At 43.0% G+C, this 13,323-nt stretch overlaps 1 protein-coding gene across 9 annotated transcripts in view; it reads left to right on the forward strand.

The window, feature by feature from the left end:
* The window catches only part of LOC118361127 (DDB1- and CUL4-associated factor 1-like), a 92,896-nt gene that overhangs the window by 16,071 nt on the left and 63,502 nt on the right, over window positions 1-13,323 (forward strand). The window contains exon 25 of one of the 9 annotated variants that reach the window (XM_035741388.2): window positions 9,103-11,716. The exons of 7 other annotated variants lie outside the window; for them this stretch is intronic. In XM_035741388.2, the coding sequence (XP_035597281.1) occupies window positions 9,103-9,149 (47 nt within the window). In that variant the 3' untranslated portion in view covers window positions 9,150-11,716. Of the gene's footprint in view, window positions 1-9,099; window positions 11,717-13,323 lie in introns of those variants that run through there. One more of the 9 variants, XM_035741387.2, reaches the window with a different exon arrangement.

Here is a 13,323-nt window from a genome sequence, read left to right on the forward strand (position 1 = left end):
GTGCCAGGTTTAAATCAGTCTGTGATTAGAGGGGAACAATGAAAAAACGCCAGTGGAACTAGCTTCGAAGGTCAAGAGTTGAGTTTAAGAGCCATAGACGTCATAGCCATTTATGTTTATTAATAGAATGCAACTTTATTGTCCATCCAGGATGGAAATGTTCCTTTGGCATTACTGTACGAAGAGGATTGCCAACACATTCACATCGTACACATGAAACCAGTCAGTCATGCATACACAAAAACAATTTTAGAATCTCCCTGACTGCCTAGCTTTTATTTTGGTCATTGCTAATTCTCTATATAAAAATATATAGGTTAATTTAGGGCTGTTGCGGTGACCAGATTACCGGCAGTCATGGGTCACGACCACAGTAAAATTCCATTCTTCTTCTTTATGGACCCTGGACATGCTTTGGTAGTACCCAACTTGTGAACTACCATCAGGTCCTAATGGCCTGGTACTCAGGGCTCTATGGTCCCTCTAACCACTCTGACAACAATGCAAATGCAATCAAAAAATAACATTAAACACTTATCATCAAAACAGTAGGTCTATCACACTTTTAAAACTCAACTCACTGTGATGATCAAATTGAAGAGCGAGGTTCAACACCAGCTTGAAACCGTGTAAAACATGGTTGTGTATGTTGTTTCAAAGCCTAATATAACGAAATGGACAGTGCTTTCTAAGGTGACGATTAATTCAAATAACCCGTACACATATTAGAGCTTATGCATAGGCTTATGAGCCCAAGCCAATATAACTGAATTAAAATTATTATTTAGCTATTACACAATACATGTCCTACTGCACATTACGCATGGCAGAAAAACATAAAACAAAACTGATTTTAGCCTTTGAGTGTGGACTGTATTATTATGCATACTGGATGGACTGGTTACCTTATCCTACACTCAAAAATGCAGATCCATGAGTGGGAGAGAATGAATAGGCCTAGGCGATGATGTTGTTTCATTGGTTGTGCTGGGTGATTTTCTGGATTTTGTTTTCCTCATTTTGTCTGTCATAGTTGAAGTGTACCTATGATGAAAATTACAGATCAAATCAAATCAAATGTATTTATATAGCCCTTCGTACATCAGCTGATATCTCAAAGTGCTGTACAGAAACCCAGCCTAAAACCCCAAACAGCAAACAATGCAGGTGTAAAAGCACGGTGGCTAGGAAAAACTCCCTAGAAAGGCCAAAACCTAGGACGAAACCTAGAGAGGAACCGGGCTATGTGGGGTGGCCAGTCCTCTTCTGGCTGTGCCGGGTAGAGATTATAACAGAACATGACCAAGATGTTCAAATGTTCATAAATGACCAGCATGGTCGAATAATAATAAGGCAGAACAGTTGAAACTGGAGCAGCAGCACAGTCAGGTGGACTGGGGACAGCAAGGAGCCATCATGTCAGGTAGTCCTGGGGCACGGTCCTAGGGCTCAGGTCCTCCGAGAGAGAGAAAGAAAGAGAGAATTAGAGAGAGCATATGTGGGGTGGCCAGTCCTCTTCTGGCTGTGCCGGGTGGAGATTATAACAGAACGTGGCCAAGATGTTCAAATGTTCATAAATGACCAGCATGGTTGAATAATAGTAAGGCAGAACAGTTGAAACTGGAGCAGCAGCATGGCCAGGTGGACTGGGGACAGCAAGGAGTCATCATGTCAGGTAGTCCTGGGACATGGTCCTAGGGCCCAGGCCAGTTGAAACTGGAGCAGCAGCATGGCCAGGTGGACTGGGGACAGCAAGGAGTCATCATGTCAGGTAGTCCTGGGGCATGGTCCTAGGGCTCAGGTCCTCCGAGAGAGAGAAAGAAAGAGAGAAGGAGAGAATTAGAGAACGCACACTTAGATTCACACAGGACACCGAATAGGACAGGAGAAGTACTCCAGATATAACAAACTGACCCTAGCCCCCGACACATAAACTACTGCAGCATAAATACTGGAGGCTGAGACAGGAGGGGTCAGGAGACACTGTGGCCCCATCCGAGGACACCCCGGACAGGGCCAAACAGGAAGGATATAACCCCACCCACTTTGCCAAAGCACAGCCCCCACACCACTAGAGGGATATCTTCAACCACCAACTTACCATCCTGAGACAAGGCCGAGTATAGCCCACAAAGATCTCCGCCACGGTACAACCCAAGGGGGGCGCCAACCCAGACAGGCCGACCACAACAGTGAATCAACACACCCAGGTGACGCACCCCCCCAGGGACGGCACGAGAGAGCCCCAGCAAGCCAGTGACTCAGCCCCCGTAACAGGGTTAGAGGCAGAGAATCCCAGTGGAAAGAGGGGAACCGGCCAGGCAGAGACAGCAAGGGCGGTTCGTTGCTCCAGAGCCTTTCCGTTCACCTTCCCACTCCTGGGCCAGACTACACTCAATCATATGACCCACTGAAGAGATTAGTCTTCAGTAAAGACTTAAAGGTTGAGACCGAGTTTGCGTCTCTGACATGGGTAGGCAGACCGTTCCATAAAAATGGAGCTCTATAGGAGAAAGCCCTGCCTCCAGCTGTTTGCTTAGAAATTCTAGGGACAATTAGGAGGCCTGCGTCTTGTGACCGTAGCGTACGTGTAGGTATGTACGGCAGGACCAAATCGGAGAGGTAGGTAGGAGCAAGCCCATGTAATGCTTTGTAGGTTAGCAGTAAAACCTTGAAATCAGCCCTTGCTTTGACAGGAAGCCAGTGTAGAGAGGCTAGCACTGGAGTAATATGATCAAATTTTTTGGTTCTAGTCAGGATTCTAGCAGCCGTATTTAGCACTAACTGAAGTTTATTTAGTGCTTTATCCGGGTAGCCGGAAAATAGAGCATTGCAGTAGTCTAACCTAGAAGTGACAAAAGCATGGATTAATTTTTCTGCATCATTTTTGGACAGAAAGTTTCTGATTTTTGCAATGTTACGTAGATGGAAAAAAGCTGTCCTCGAAATGGTCTTGATATGTTCTTCAAAAGAGAGATCAGGGTCCAGAGTAACGCCGAGGTCCTTCACAGTTTTATTTGAGACGACTGTACAACCATTAAGATTAATTGTCAGATTCAACAGAAGATCTCTTTGTTTCTTGGGACCTAGAACAAGCATCTCTGTTTTGTCCGAGTTTAATAGTAGAAAGTTTGCAGCCATCCACTTCCTTATGTCTGAAACACATGCTTCTAGCGAGGGCAATTTTGGGGCTTCACCATGTTTCATTGAAATGTACAGCTGTGTGTCATCCGCATAGCAGTGAAAGTTTACATTATGTTTTCGAATAACATCCCCAAGAGGTAAAATATATAGTGAAAACAATAGTGGTCCTAAAACAGAACCTTGAGGAACACCGAAATTTACAGTTGATTTGTCAGAGGACAAACCATTCACAGAGACAAACTGATATCTTTCCGACAGATAAGACCTAAACCAGGCCAGAACATGTCCGTGTAGACCAATTTGGGTTTCCAATCTCTCCAAAAGAATGTGGTGATCGATGGTATCAAAAGCAGCACTAAGGTCTAGGAGCACGAGGACAGATGCAGAGCCTCGGTCCGATGCCATTAAAATGTAATTTACCACCTTCACAAGTGCCGTCTCAGTGCTATGATGGGGTCTAAAACCAGACTGAAGCATTTCGTATACATTGTTTGTCTTCAGGAAGGCAGTGAGTTGCTGCGCAACAGCCTTCTCTAAAATCTTTGAGAGGAATGGAAGATTCGATATAGGCCGATAGTTTTTTATATTTTCTGGGTCAAGGTTTGGCCTCATCTTTTTAAGTGGGAGAACTTACACAATTGGTGGCTGACTAAATACTTTTTTGCCCCACTGTATATACAATACCCCATAATGACAAAACAAAAACTGTTTGTTTTTTAGACATTTTTGCATATGTATTAAAAATAAAATACATTTTTTTCAGCTTTTTATTTCACCAGGTAGGCTAGTTGAGAACAAGTTCTCATTTACAACTGCGACCGTCCCAAGATAAAGCACCGCAGTTCGACACTCAACATCAGTTACACATGGAATAAATAAACAAACATACATGCATACAGTCAATAATACAGTAGAAAAAATAAAAATCTATATACAGTGAGTGCAAATGAGGTAAGGCAATAAATAGACCTTGGTGGCAAAGTAATTAGAATATAGCAATTAGACACTGGAATGGTAGATGTGTAGAAGATTAATGTGCAAGTAGTGTTACTAGGGTGCAAAGGAGCAAGATAAATAAATATAGTATGGAGATGAGGTAGTTGGATGGGCTGTTTACAGATGGGCTATGTGCAGTGATCTGTGAGCTGCTCTGACAGCTGGTGCTTAAAGCTAGTGAGGGAGATATGGGTCTCCAGCTTCAGTGATTTTTGCAGTTCATTCCAGTCATTGGCAGCAGAGAACTGGAAGGAAAGGCTGCCAAAGGAAGAATTGGCTTTGGGGGTGACCAGTGAGATATACCTGCTGGAGCACGTGCTGCGGGTGGGTGCTGCTATGGTGACCAGTGAGCTGAGATAAGGCGGGGCTTTACCTAGCAGAGACTTGTAGATGACCTGGAGCCAGTGGGTTTGGCGACGAGTATGAAGCGAGGGCCAGCCAACGAGAGCGTATAGGTCGCAGTGGTGGGTAATATATGGGGCTTTGGTGACAAAACAGATGGCAGTGTGAGACTGCACCCAATTTGTTGAGTAGAGTGTTGGAGGCTATTTTACAGATGACATCGCTGAAGTTGAGGATCGGTAGGATGGTCAGTTTTACGAGGGTATGTTTAGCAGCATGAAGGATGCTGGATGGATTGGAGATGCTTAATGTGAGTGGAAGGAGAGTTTACAGTCTTGCCAGACACCTAGGTATTTGTAGTTGTCCATGTATTCTAAGTTAGAACCGTCTAGGGTAGTGATGGTGGATGGGTGGGCAGGGTGCGGGCAGTGATCGGTTGAAGAGCATGCATTTAGTTTTACTTGCATTTTAGAGCAATTGGAGGCCACGGAAGGAGAGTTGTATGGCATTGACGTTCGTCTGGAGGTTAGTTTTGTGTCCAAAGAAGGGCCAGAAGTATACAGAATGGTGTTGTCTGCGTAGAGGTGGATCAGAGAATCACCAGCAGCGAGAGCAACATCATTGATATATACAGAGAAGAGTCTGCCCGAGAATTGAAACCTGTGGCACTGCCATAGAGACTGCAAGAGGTCCGGACAACATGCCTTCTGATTTGACACACTGAGCTCTATCAGAGAAGTAGTTGGTGAACCAGGCGAGGCAATCATTTGAGAAACCAAGGCGGTTGAGTCTGCCAATAAGAATATGGGGATTGATAGAGTTGAAAGCCTTAGCCAGGTCGATGAATACAGCTGCACAGTAATGTCTCTTATCGATGGCGGTTATGATATCGTTTAGGACCTTGAGCGTGGCTGAGGTGCATCCATGACCAGCTCTGAAACCAGATTGCATAGCGGAGACGGTACGATGTGATTGGAAATGGTTGGTAATCTGTTTGTTGACTTGGCTTTCGAAGACCTTAGAAAGGCAGGGTAGGATAGATGTATGTAGCAATTTGGGTCTAGTGTCTCCCCCTTTGAATAGGGGGATGACAGCGGCAGCTTTCCAATCTATGGGAATCTCAGACGATACGAAAGAGGTTGAGCAGGCTAGTAATAGGGGTTGCAAAAATTTTGGGAGATAATTTTAATGAGTGGGAGTTCTATCTTGTCAGAAAATTTTAAAGTTAGGGATGGAAATTTCAGGGTTTTTGGGGGTCTTCCTGAGCCAGGATTCAGACACGGCTAGCACATCCGGGTTGGCAGAGTGTGCTAGGGCATTGAATAAAACAAACTTAGGGGAGAGGCTTCGAATGTTAACATGCACGAAACCAAGGATTTTATGGATACAGAAGTCAGCAAATCATAGCGCCTGGGAGTGGAGCTAGGTACTGCAGTGCCTGGATTAACCTCCACATCACCAGAGGAGGAGTAGGATAAGGGTATGGCTAAAGGCTAAAATAACTGGTTGTCTAGTACATTCAGAACAGAGAGTGAAAGGAGCAGTTTTCTGGGCACGGTAGAATAGATTCAAGGCATAATGTACAGACAAAGGTATGGTAGGATGTGAATACAGTGGGGGTAAACCTGTGCATAGTGTGACGATGAAAGAGCTATTGTCCCTACAAATATCATTTAAACCAGGTGATATTACCGCATGTGTGGGAGGTGGAACTAAAGTGTAAACTAAATAAATCTTATTGAGCAGGGCTAGAGCAGAGGCTCTACAGTGAAATAAGGCAATAAATACTAACCAAAACAGCAATGGACAAGGCATATTGACGTTAGCGAGAGGCTTCAGGCAGCTTGCGGGCCGGGGCTAGCAAGCTAACAGAAGGGCCTTGGAGGGACGTCTGTTGTGGCCCCCTCGTGCTATTACATCGGCATGCCAATTGGCAGAATAGGTATAGTGGCCAAAGAATTTGTTCGGTGGGCCTCTTAAGCTAACAGGCCGATGTGCTCTGGACAGCCAGCAGGCCGCGGCTAGCATGCTAGTGGATGGGATTTCAGGGGACAAAGCGACGGCGGAGCCAGTTGAGGAAAAACCCCACCGGGCGAATCACGTCGGTGGTCCAGTCGTGATGAGTCGGCGGGGATCCAAGCCAGTTATCAAAAAAAGGTATAGTAGTGGCTGATGGACCTCTTTAGCTAGCCGGGAGATGGGCCAGGCAAGGCTAGCTCCAGGCTAATTGGTTCTTCTTTGGGACAGTGACGTTAGCCAGGAGTGGCCCCTCGAATAGCAGCTAGTTAGCTGTGATGATCCAGGTGAAGGAAAAAAAAGGTTCAGAGCTTGCAGTAGGAATTCGGAGATATGGAGAAAAGTTTGTCAGATTTGCTCTGGTTTGAGTCGCACTGTGCAGACTGGTGAGAGTTGTCCGTGCTAGAGGTGGCTGATGACCCCTAGCAATGGCTAGCTGACTACTATCTAGTAGCTAGTTAGCTGGCTAGCTTCTGTTGGGGTTCCGGTTCAGGCAACGGATCAGCTGGGCTCCGTATGTTGGGTATCGTGGCCAAAGAATTTGTCCGATGGGCCTCTTCCAGTCTGATGTACTTTAGACAGCTAGCAGGCCGTGGCTAACTAGTAGCCAGTTAGCTGGTAGCTTTTGAGTTGATGAGTTCTTAAGTATAAAAATAGAAGATCTGTACCACATTGGGTGAGGCGGTTGCAGGACAAAAATATTCAGTCCGTAGATGGAAAGTGATATTAAAATGTTAAATTGTATACGAAAAAAAAGGAAAAACGATGTTTACAAGGGACAGGAAGGGACAAGACAAAAACACATGTCCGACTGCTACGCCATCTTGGAATATTCTTGAACTATTTCAAACCCTTTACTCAGTACTATTTTGAAGAACCTTTGGCAGCGATTACAGCCTTGAGTCGTCTTCGGAATGACATAACAAGCTTGGCACACCTGTATTTGGGGAGTTTCTCCTATGCTTCTCTGCAGATTCTCAAGGTCTGTCAGGTTGGATGGGGAGTGTTGCTGCACAGCTATTTTCAGGTCTCTCCAGAGATGTTCGAAAGGGTTCAAGTCCAGGCTCTGGCTGGGCCACTCTAGAACATTCAGAGACTTGTCCCGAAGCCACTCCTGCATTGTCTTAGCTGTGTGCTTAGGGTTTTTGTCCTGTTGGAAGGTGAACCTTCGCCCCAGTCTGAGGTCCTGAGCACTCTAGAGCAAGTTTTCATCAAGGATCTCTTTTTACTTTGCTCCATTTATCTTTGTCTCGATCCTGACTAGTTTCCCAGTCCCTGCCGCTGAAAAACATCCACACAGCATGATTCTACCACCACCATGTTTCACGGTAGGGATGGTGACATTGTTTTTCCAGACATAGTGCTTGCATTCAGGCCAAAGAGTACAATCTTGCTTTCATCAGACCAATCTTGTTTCTCATGGTCTGAGTCCTTTAGGTGCCTTTTGTCAAATTCCAAGTGGGCAGTCGTGCCTTTTACTGCCAGACCAAGGCCCTTCTCCCCCGGTTTCTTAGTTTGGCCGGGCCGCCAGCTCCAGGAAGAGTCTTGGTGTTTCCGAACTTCTTCCATTTAAGAATGATGGAGGCCACTGTGTTCTTGGGTACCTTCAATGCTGCAGAAATGTTTTTGGTACCCTTCTTCAGATCTGTGTCTTGACACAATCCTGTCTCGGAGCTCTACGGATAATTCCTTCGACCTCATGGCTTGGTTTTTGCTCTGAAATGCACTGTCCACTGTGGGACCTTTTTTATATTGAATTTACCACAGGTGGACTTCAATCAAGTTGTAGAAACATTCCATGCTCAGTGGAAACAGGAGCTTTACCTGAGCTCAATTTTGAGTCTCGTAGCAAAGGGTCTGAATACTTATGTAAATACGTTTTTTTATTTTTATATCTGCAAAAATGTCTGAACTTGTCTTCGTTTTGTCATTATGGGGTATTGTGTGTAGATTTTATTTAATACCTTTTAGAATAAAGCTGTAACGTAACAAAGTGTAAAAAGTCAAATGGTCTGAATACTTTCTGAAGGCACTGCATTCACAAAACTTAAGGATATTTTCCCATTACTATTTTATTCAGTTAAGTTCAATTATATTCTTCTAACTATAAAGTCATATAATGGCACAGGATTTATAAGCATATCTTGTCTGCTAAATGTCTGCTAACGAACATACAGTAGGCCAACTCATATTCTGTTCTTCTGAAATATATTTTCTTACCATAATGTTAATTTAGATCTGACTAAAATAAATAATGGATTTATTGATGGTGTTCATAGACTTATTATACTTCTTTTTAACGGTGCGCATCAGTGTTTTGTATGCCGGCTATTACTTGCCTTTTTGTAAATAGTCCTTGTTCTCTGTGAAGCTTGTTATCAAAATTATTGCTTCAAAAAAGTGTTACTATACTGCTGCGTGGACATTTCATCTTTAAAGAGTGAGTAAGGAAAAACAGAGATGAACCCTCACACATTCTGTTGCAGGAGACCGGTTTCTACTTTGTGGCATTTTTACTCTAGCACCGTGACTTGTACAGTATACTGGGCCGTTATTCCCCGGACCTCTAAATCTGTTTTTGCTTTCTTTCTGTCAACCCAGCAGACAGCTCAGACCTTGAGGATGACATAATCCTGTCCCTGAATGAGTGAGGAGTTGTCTGGGACCGAGAAACTAGGACAACATGTCCGGACATCTAGTGAGAGCTCTCCCGTGGGTGAACACTCAGTTGTTAATGAGACAAGACGGTAAGGTACAGTTGGTGAGAAAGAAGGATGGGATTTGGGAAATGAACTGCGAGAGCCGACAGCACTGCGAGTTTGGAATATTGTCCCAATGTCCACCTACCGCCCAGGAGCAATAGTGGGAGAAGCTGATTGGAGAGTCCGAAGTAGAGGGTCAGAAGAAAGTTCCGCCTTTCAAAAAGTTTCCACGGAAATGGTATTCCTGAAAAAAAAAAAAAAAACTGAAGATTTGTTTATGATATAGTTTTATATTACACAGTTTGCTTGATGAGTGGGGGAAAAAACTGGTACACACAACAAAGACCGATTCTTTTAAAATGTTGATTTCATTAAAGCTCTTTTCAAAGTTTTCCCCCCTTATGGACTATTGGTCATTTTCTAGAATGCTGAATGACCACCGTCATGTGTAGACTGTTTTAGATGGGGAAACTGAAGGAAACCACATCTCTCTGTGGATTGATAAGGCAGAGTGTTCGCTGACTCAAGCTTTCTGTACTGCATCAGCTCCCATGTGGTCTGCTAAAGACTAAGGTGCTGCTTGAGGCCGCCACTGTAAAAACAAACACCCACACAGAGAGCTGATAATCTGTGGAGCTAAACCAGCCATATCCTCAGGTTCATCTCCACTGCACCACCTACAATACAAACGTAACTAACGACCAAGCCACCACACACACAATAGTGCCATCAATGACCAACACCACTGGGTTTCACTGTGTAATCATAACGGATTAAACATGGTGCTCTTTAAAAATGCTGAATGCTGGCAATTTAGGAACTGTACTCACATTAGTGAGTGTAAAACCGTGGACTCTACAAATATTGTCGGCACCTGATTGATGTAGGTGTATGTCTACATAACGAGGCCTTAAATGATGCCTGACATTAAATTTTTTTTACACCGTGTATGAATTTGGCTTAGATTTACATTTTGAGTGTTTGATATCAACATTGGATTTATGCTGTCTACACACAGGAAATGTTATATTGTAAGACAGAAAGCAAACTTTACCTTACATTTTGGGTTAACATCTTTTGGGGGGTTCATTAGTGGACATTGCTTGGTATTCAGTTGTTATTTCCCTACAACCTGTTCTATTATTTATATATATATATATATTATAACAACACTTAGGATTTGTTTGGTCCTCTCATGGAACACCCCTGACAGAAGTGCATTGGATGATGTTTTAGTTGCTGACTGTAAATAATGCATTGACACTGGGTGCACATGTTTTGCATTAAGGGATGTCCGGGTGGGTGAATTTGGCACTTGATTGGCGATTTAGGAGCCTGGTGGAAAACACAGAATCCCACCCTCAAAACTGCCGGTGAGGCCGGTTATAGGGATAGCGTTGAAAACAATGAAAATCGTTCCCCCGGCTATGCAAAACAAGTGCACTGTATTTTGGCTGAGGTGTGTTTTGTTTGGATTATGGTTTTGACCTTGAACTTTGTTGGGTGGAAGGGAGGGTGGTTTTAGAAGCTATTCCTGGTAAGTATTAAATTGTGCACAGCTGTATTATTCAGTTGCTGCTACTTTTTAACGAGACAGTCAATATTCAAATGTAGGATGGTCTCTCATGTATTGCCAACATATCATGATTTTTCTTCCCGAATCATGATATTTTCCTAGTTTTGATTTCATTATTTTCCTTCTGCCTCTCTTAATTTCTTTGTTAGAGGCGCTCTTGTAACGAGCCATAACAAACATGTTCTGTACAGTATGTATCTAAAAGTATTTTTGCTCCCATTTAATTTAAAGATTGAGTGCGGTCATCTTTAGGCCTAAATTAGAATACCCTGACATTAAGAGATTAACGCCCTGGTGTGAACATATATGACCTGCATCATGCACCCAAAAGCTATAATTCAGTTGCTGTGGTGGAAGAGTTCACTCATCTCTAACTTACGTAGGAGCCAGGGGTTCACGACCAGAACATAAACGTATAGAATATACCTCAGAAATGTACTATAGATTTAGTCATTTGCCGTTCCCAATTTAAGCCTATTTTATGGATATTATAATACACACACTTGTTTCGTACTTCACTATTTATTGTAGACTATATGCTCTGTCTACAGACATGGGCTATTTGCTATATAATCAGCTAATTCAGTAGTGTGCTGTTGCATCACCATTGGTTACCATATGTTAAATTGGATTATGTAATGTTATTAGATAATTATAGAATGGGATCATAACATTCTAAAAACAACCTTGTTTTGATTAAAAGTGATTTAAAAATGTGTGCGTGTATGAGGTATTGTTCTGTATGAGCATGCTAGAGTAGTGCATGGGAGATGTCTGTGTTATGCTGAAAACAGGCATGATCTTGTCTAAGATAGGAATACATGTATTTTTCTGTCTGTGGGTGATGTTGCAAGCGGAGGCTATCTTGTCTGTGTGAATATAGTAGTTGGGATGGAGGACTGATTCTGTGTCTGCCCATAATAAAGTAGCTTATAGTGTCTGTCTGTTATGTTTGAGCAGAGAATTGTGTGTGTGTGTGTGGTGTGTGTAAGAGAGAGGGAGACCGAATATATTTTATCTGCGTATGTCTTGTTTGCACGTGTGTATGACAGGGGGATAAACACTCCCTCAGCCAATCTTATTAGGGCAAACGGTACTAAACTACTGTGTACAATAACATCTGTAAAACGTCTTACATTTACATTTAAGTCATTTAGCAGACGCTCTTATCCAGAGCGACTTACAAATTGGTCTTACATTTACATTTAAGTCATTTAGCAGACGCTCTTATCCAGAGCGACTTACAAATTGGTCTTTCAATCAAAGCGTTCATTAGATGTCTTCTATGTATCAACTTCAATGAAAGTAGAGCCAGAAAATCACACTGTATAGTTTGGTTGATGTTTTAAAGTTAATTTAATTTTTAAAATGTTCTTGTGCCCCTGTTACAGGTTCTAAAATACCATGTTGGCTTTTCCCAGATGGTGCAGAATGTACTTCGCTACTCTACCATACTATTTTCTCTCACTGGCTGTCACTAACCAATTCTGTTAAACATTTTATTTATTTTTTATTTTATTTCACCTTTATTTAACCAGGTAGGCAAGTTGAGAACAAGTTCTCATTTACAATTGCGACCCGGCCAAGATAAAGCAAAGCAGTTCGACAGACAACGACACAGAGTTACACATGGAGTAAAACAAACATACAGTCAATAATACAGTATAAACAAGTCTAAATACAATGTGAGCAAATGAGGTGAGAAGGGAGGTAAAGGCAAAAAAGGCCATGGTGGCAAAGTAAATACAATATAGCAAGTAAAACACTGGAATGGTAGTTTTGCAATGGAAGAATGTGCAAAGTAGAAATAAAAATAATGGGGTGCAAAGGAGCAAAATAAATCAATTAAATACAGTTGGGAAAGAGGTAGTTGTTTGGGCTAAATTATAGGTGGGCTATGTACAGGTGCAGTAATCTGTGAGCTGCTCTGACAGTTGGTGCTAAAAGCTAGTGAGGGAGATAAGTGTTTCCAGTTTCAGAGATTTTTGTAGTTCGTTCCAGTCATTGGCAGCAGAGAACTGGAAGGAGAGGCGGCCAAAGAAAGAATTGGTTATGGGGGTGACTAGAGAGATATACCTGCTGGAGCGTGTGCTACAGGTGGGAGATGCTATGGTGACCAGCGAGCTGAGATAAGGGGGGACTTTACCTAGCAGGGTCTTGTAGAAGACATGGAGCCAGTGGGTTTGGCGACGAGTATGAAGCGAGGGCCAGCCAATGAGAGCGTACAGGTTGCAATGGTGGGTAGTATATGGGACTTTGGTGACAAAATGGATTGCACTGTGATAGACTGCATCCAATTTGTTGAGTAGGGTATTGGAGGCTATTTTGTAAATGACATCGCCAAAGTCGAGGATTGGTAGGATGGTCAGTTTTACACGGGTATGTTTGGCAGCATGAGTGAAGGATGCTTTGTTGCAAAATAGGAAGCCAATTCTAGATTTAACTTTGGATTGGAGATGTTTGATATGGGTCTGGAAGGAGAGTTTACAGTCTAACCAGACACCTAAGTATTTGTAGTTGTCCACGTATTCTAAGTCCGAGCCGTCC

The sequence above is a fragment of the Oncorhynchus keta genome, unplaced genomic scaffold (assembly GCF_023373465.1).
Source record: "Oncorhynchus keta strain PuntledgeMale-10-30-2019 unplaced genomic scaffold, Oket_V2 Un_contig_14950_pilon_pilon, whole genome shotgun sequence".
Lineage (NCBI taxonomy): Eukaryota > Metazoa > Chordata > Actinopteri > Salmoniformes > Salmonidae > Oncorhynchus > Oncorhynchus keta.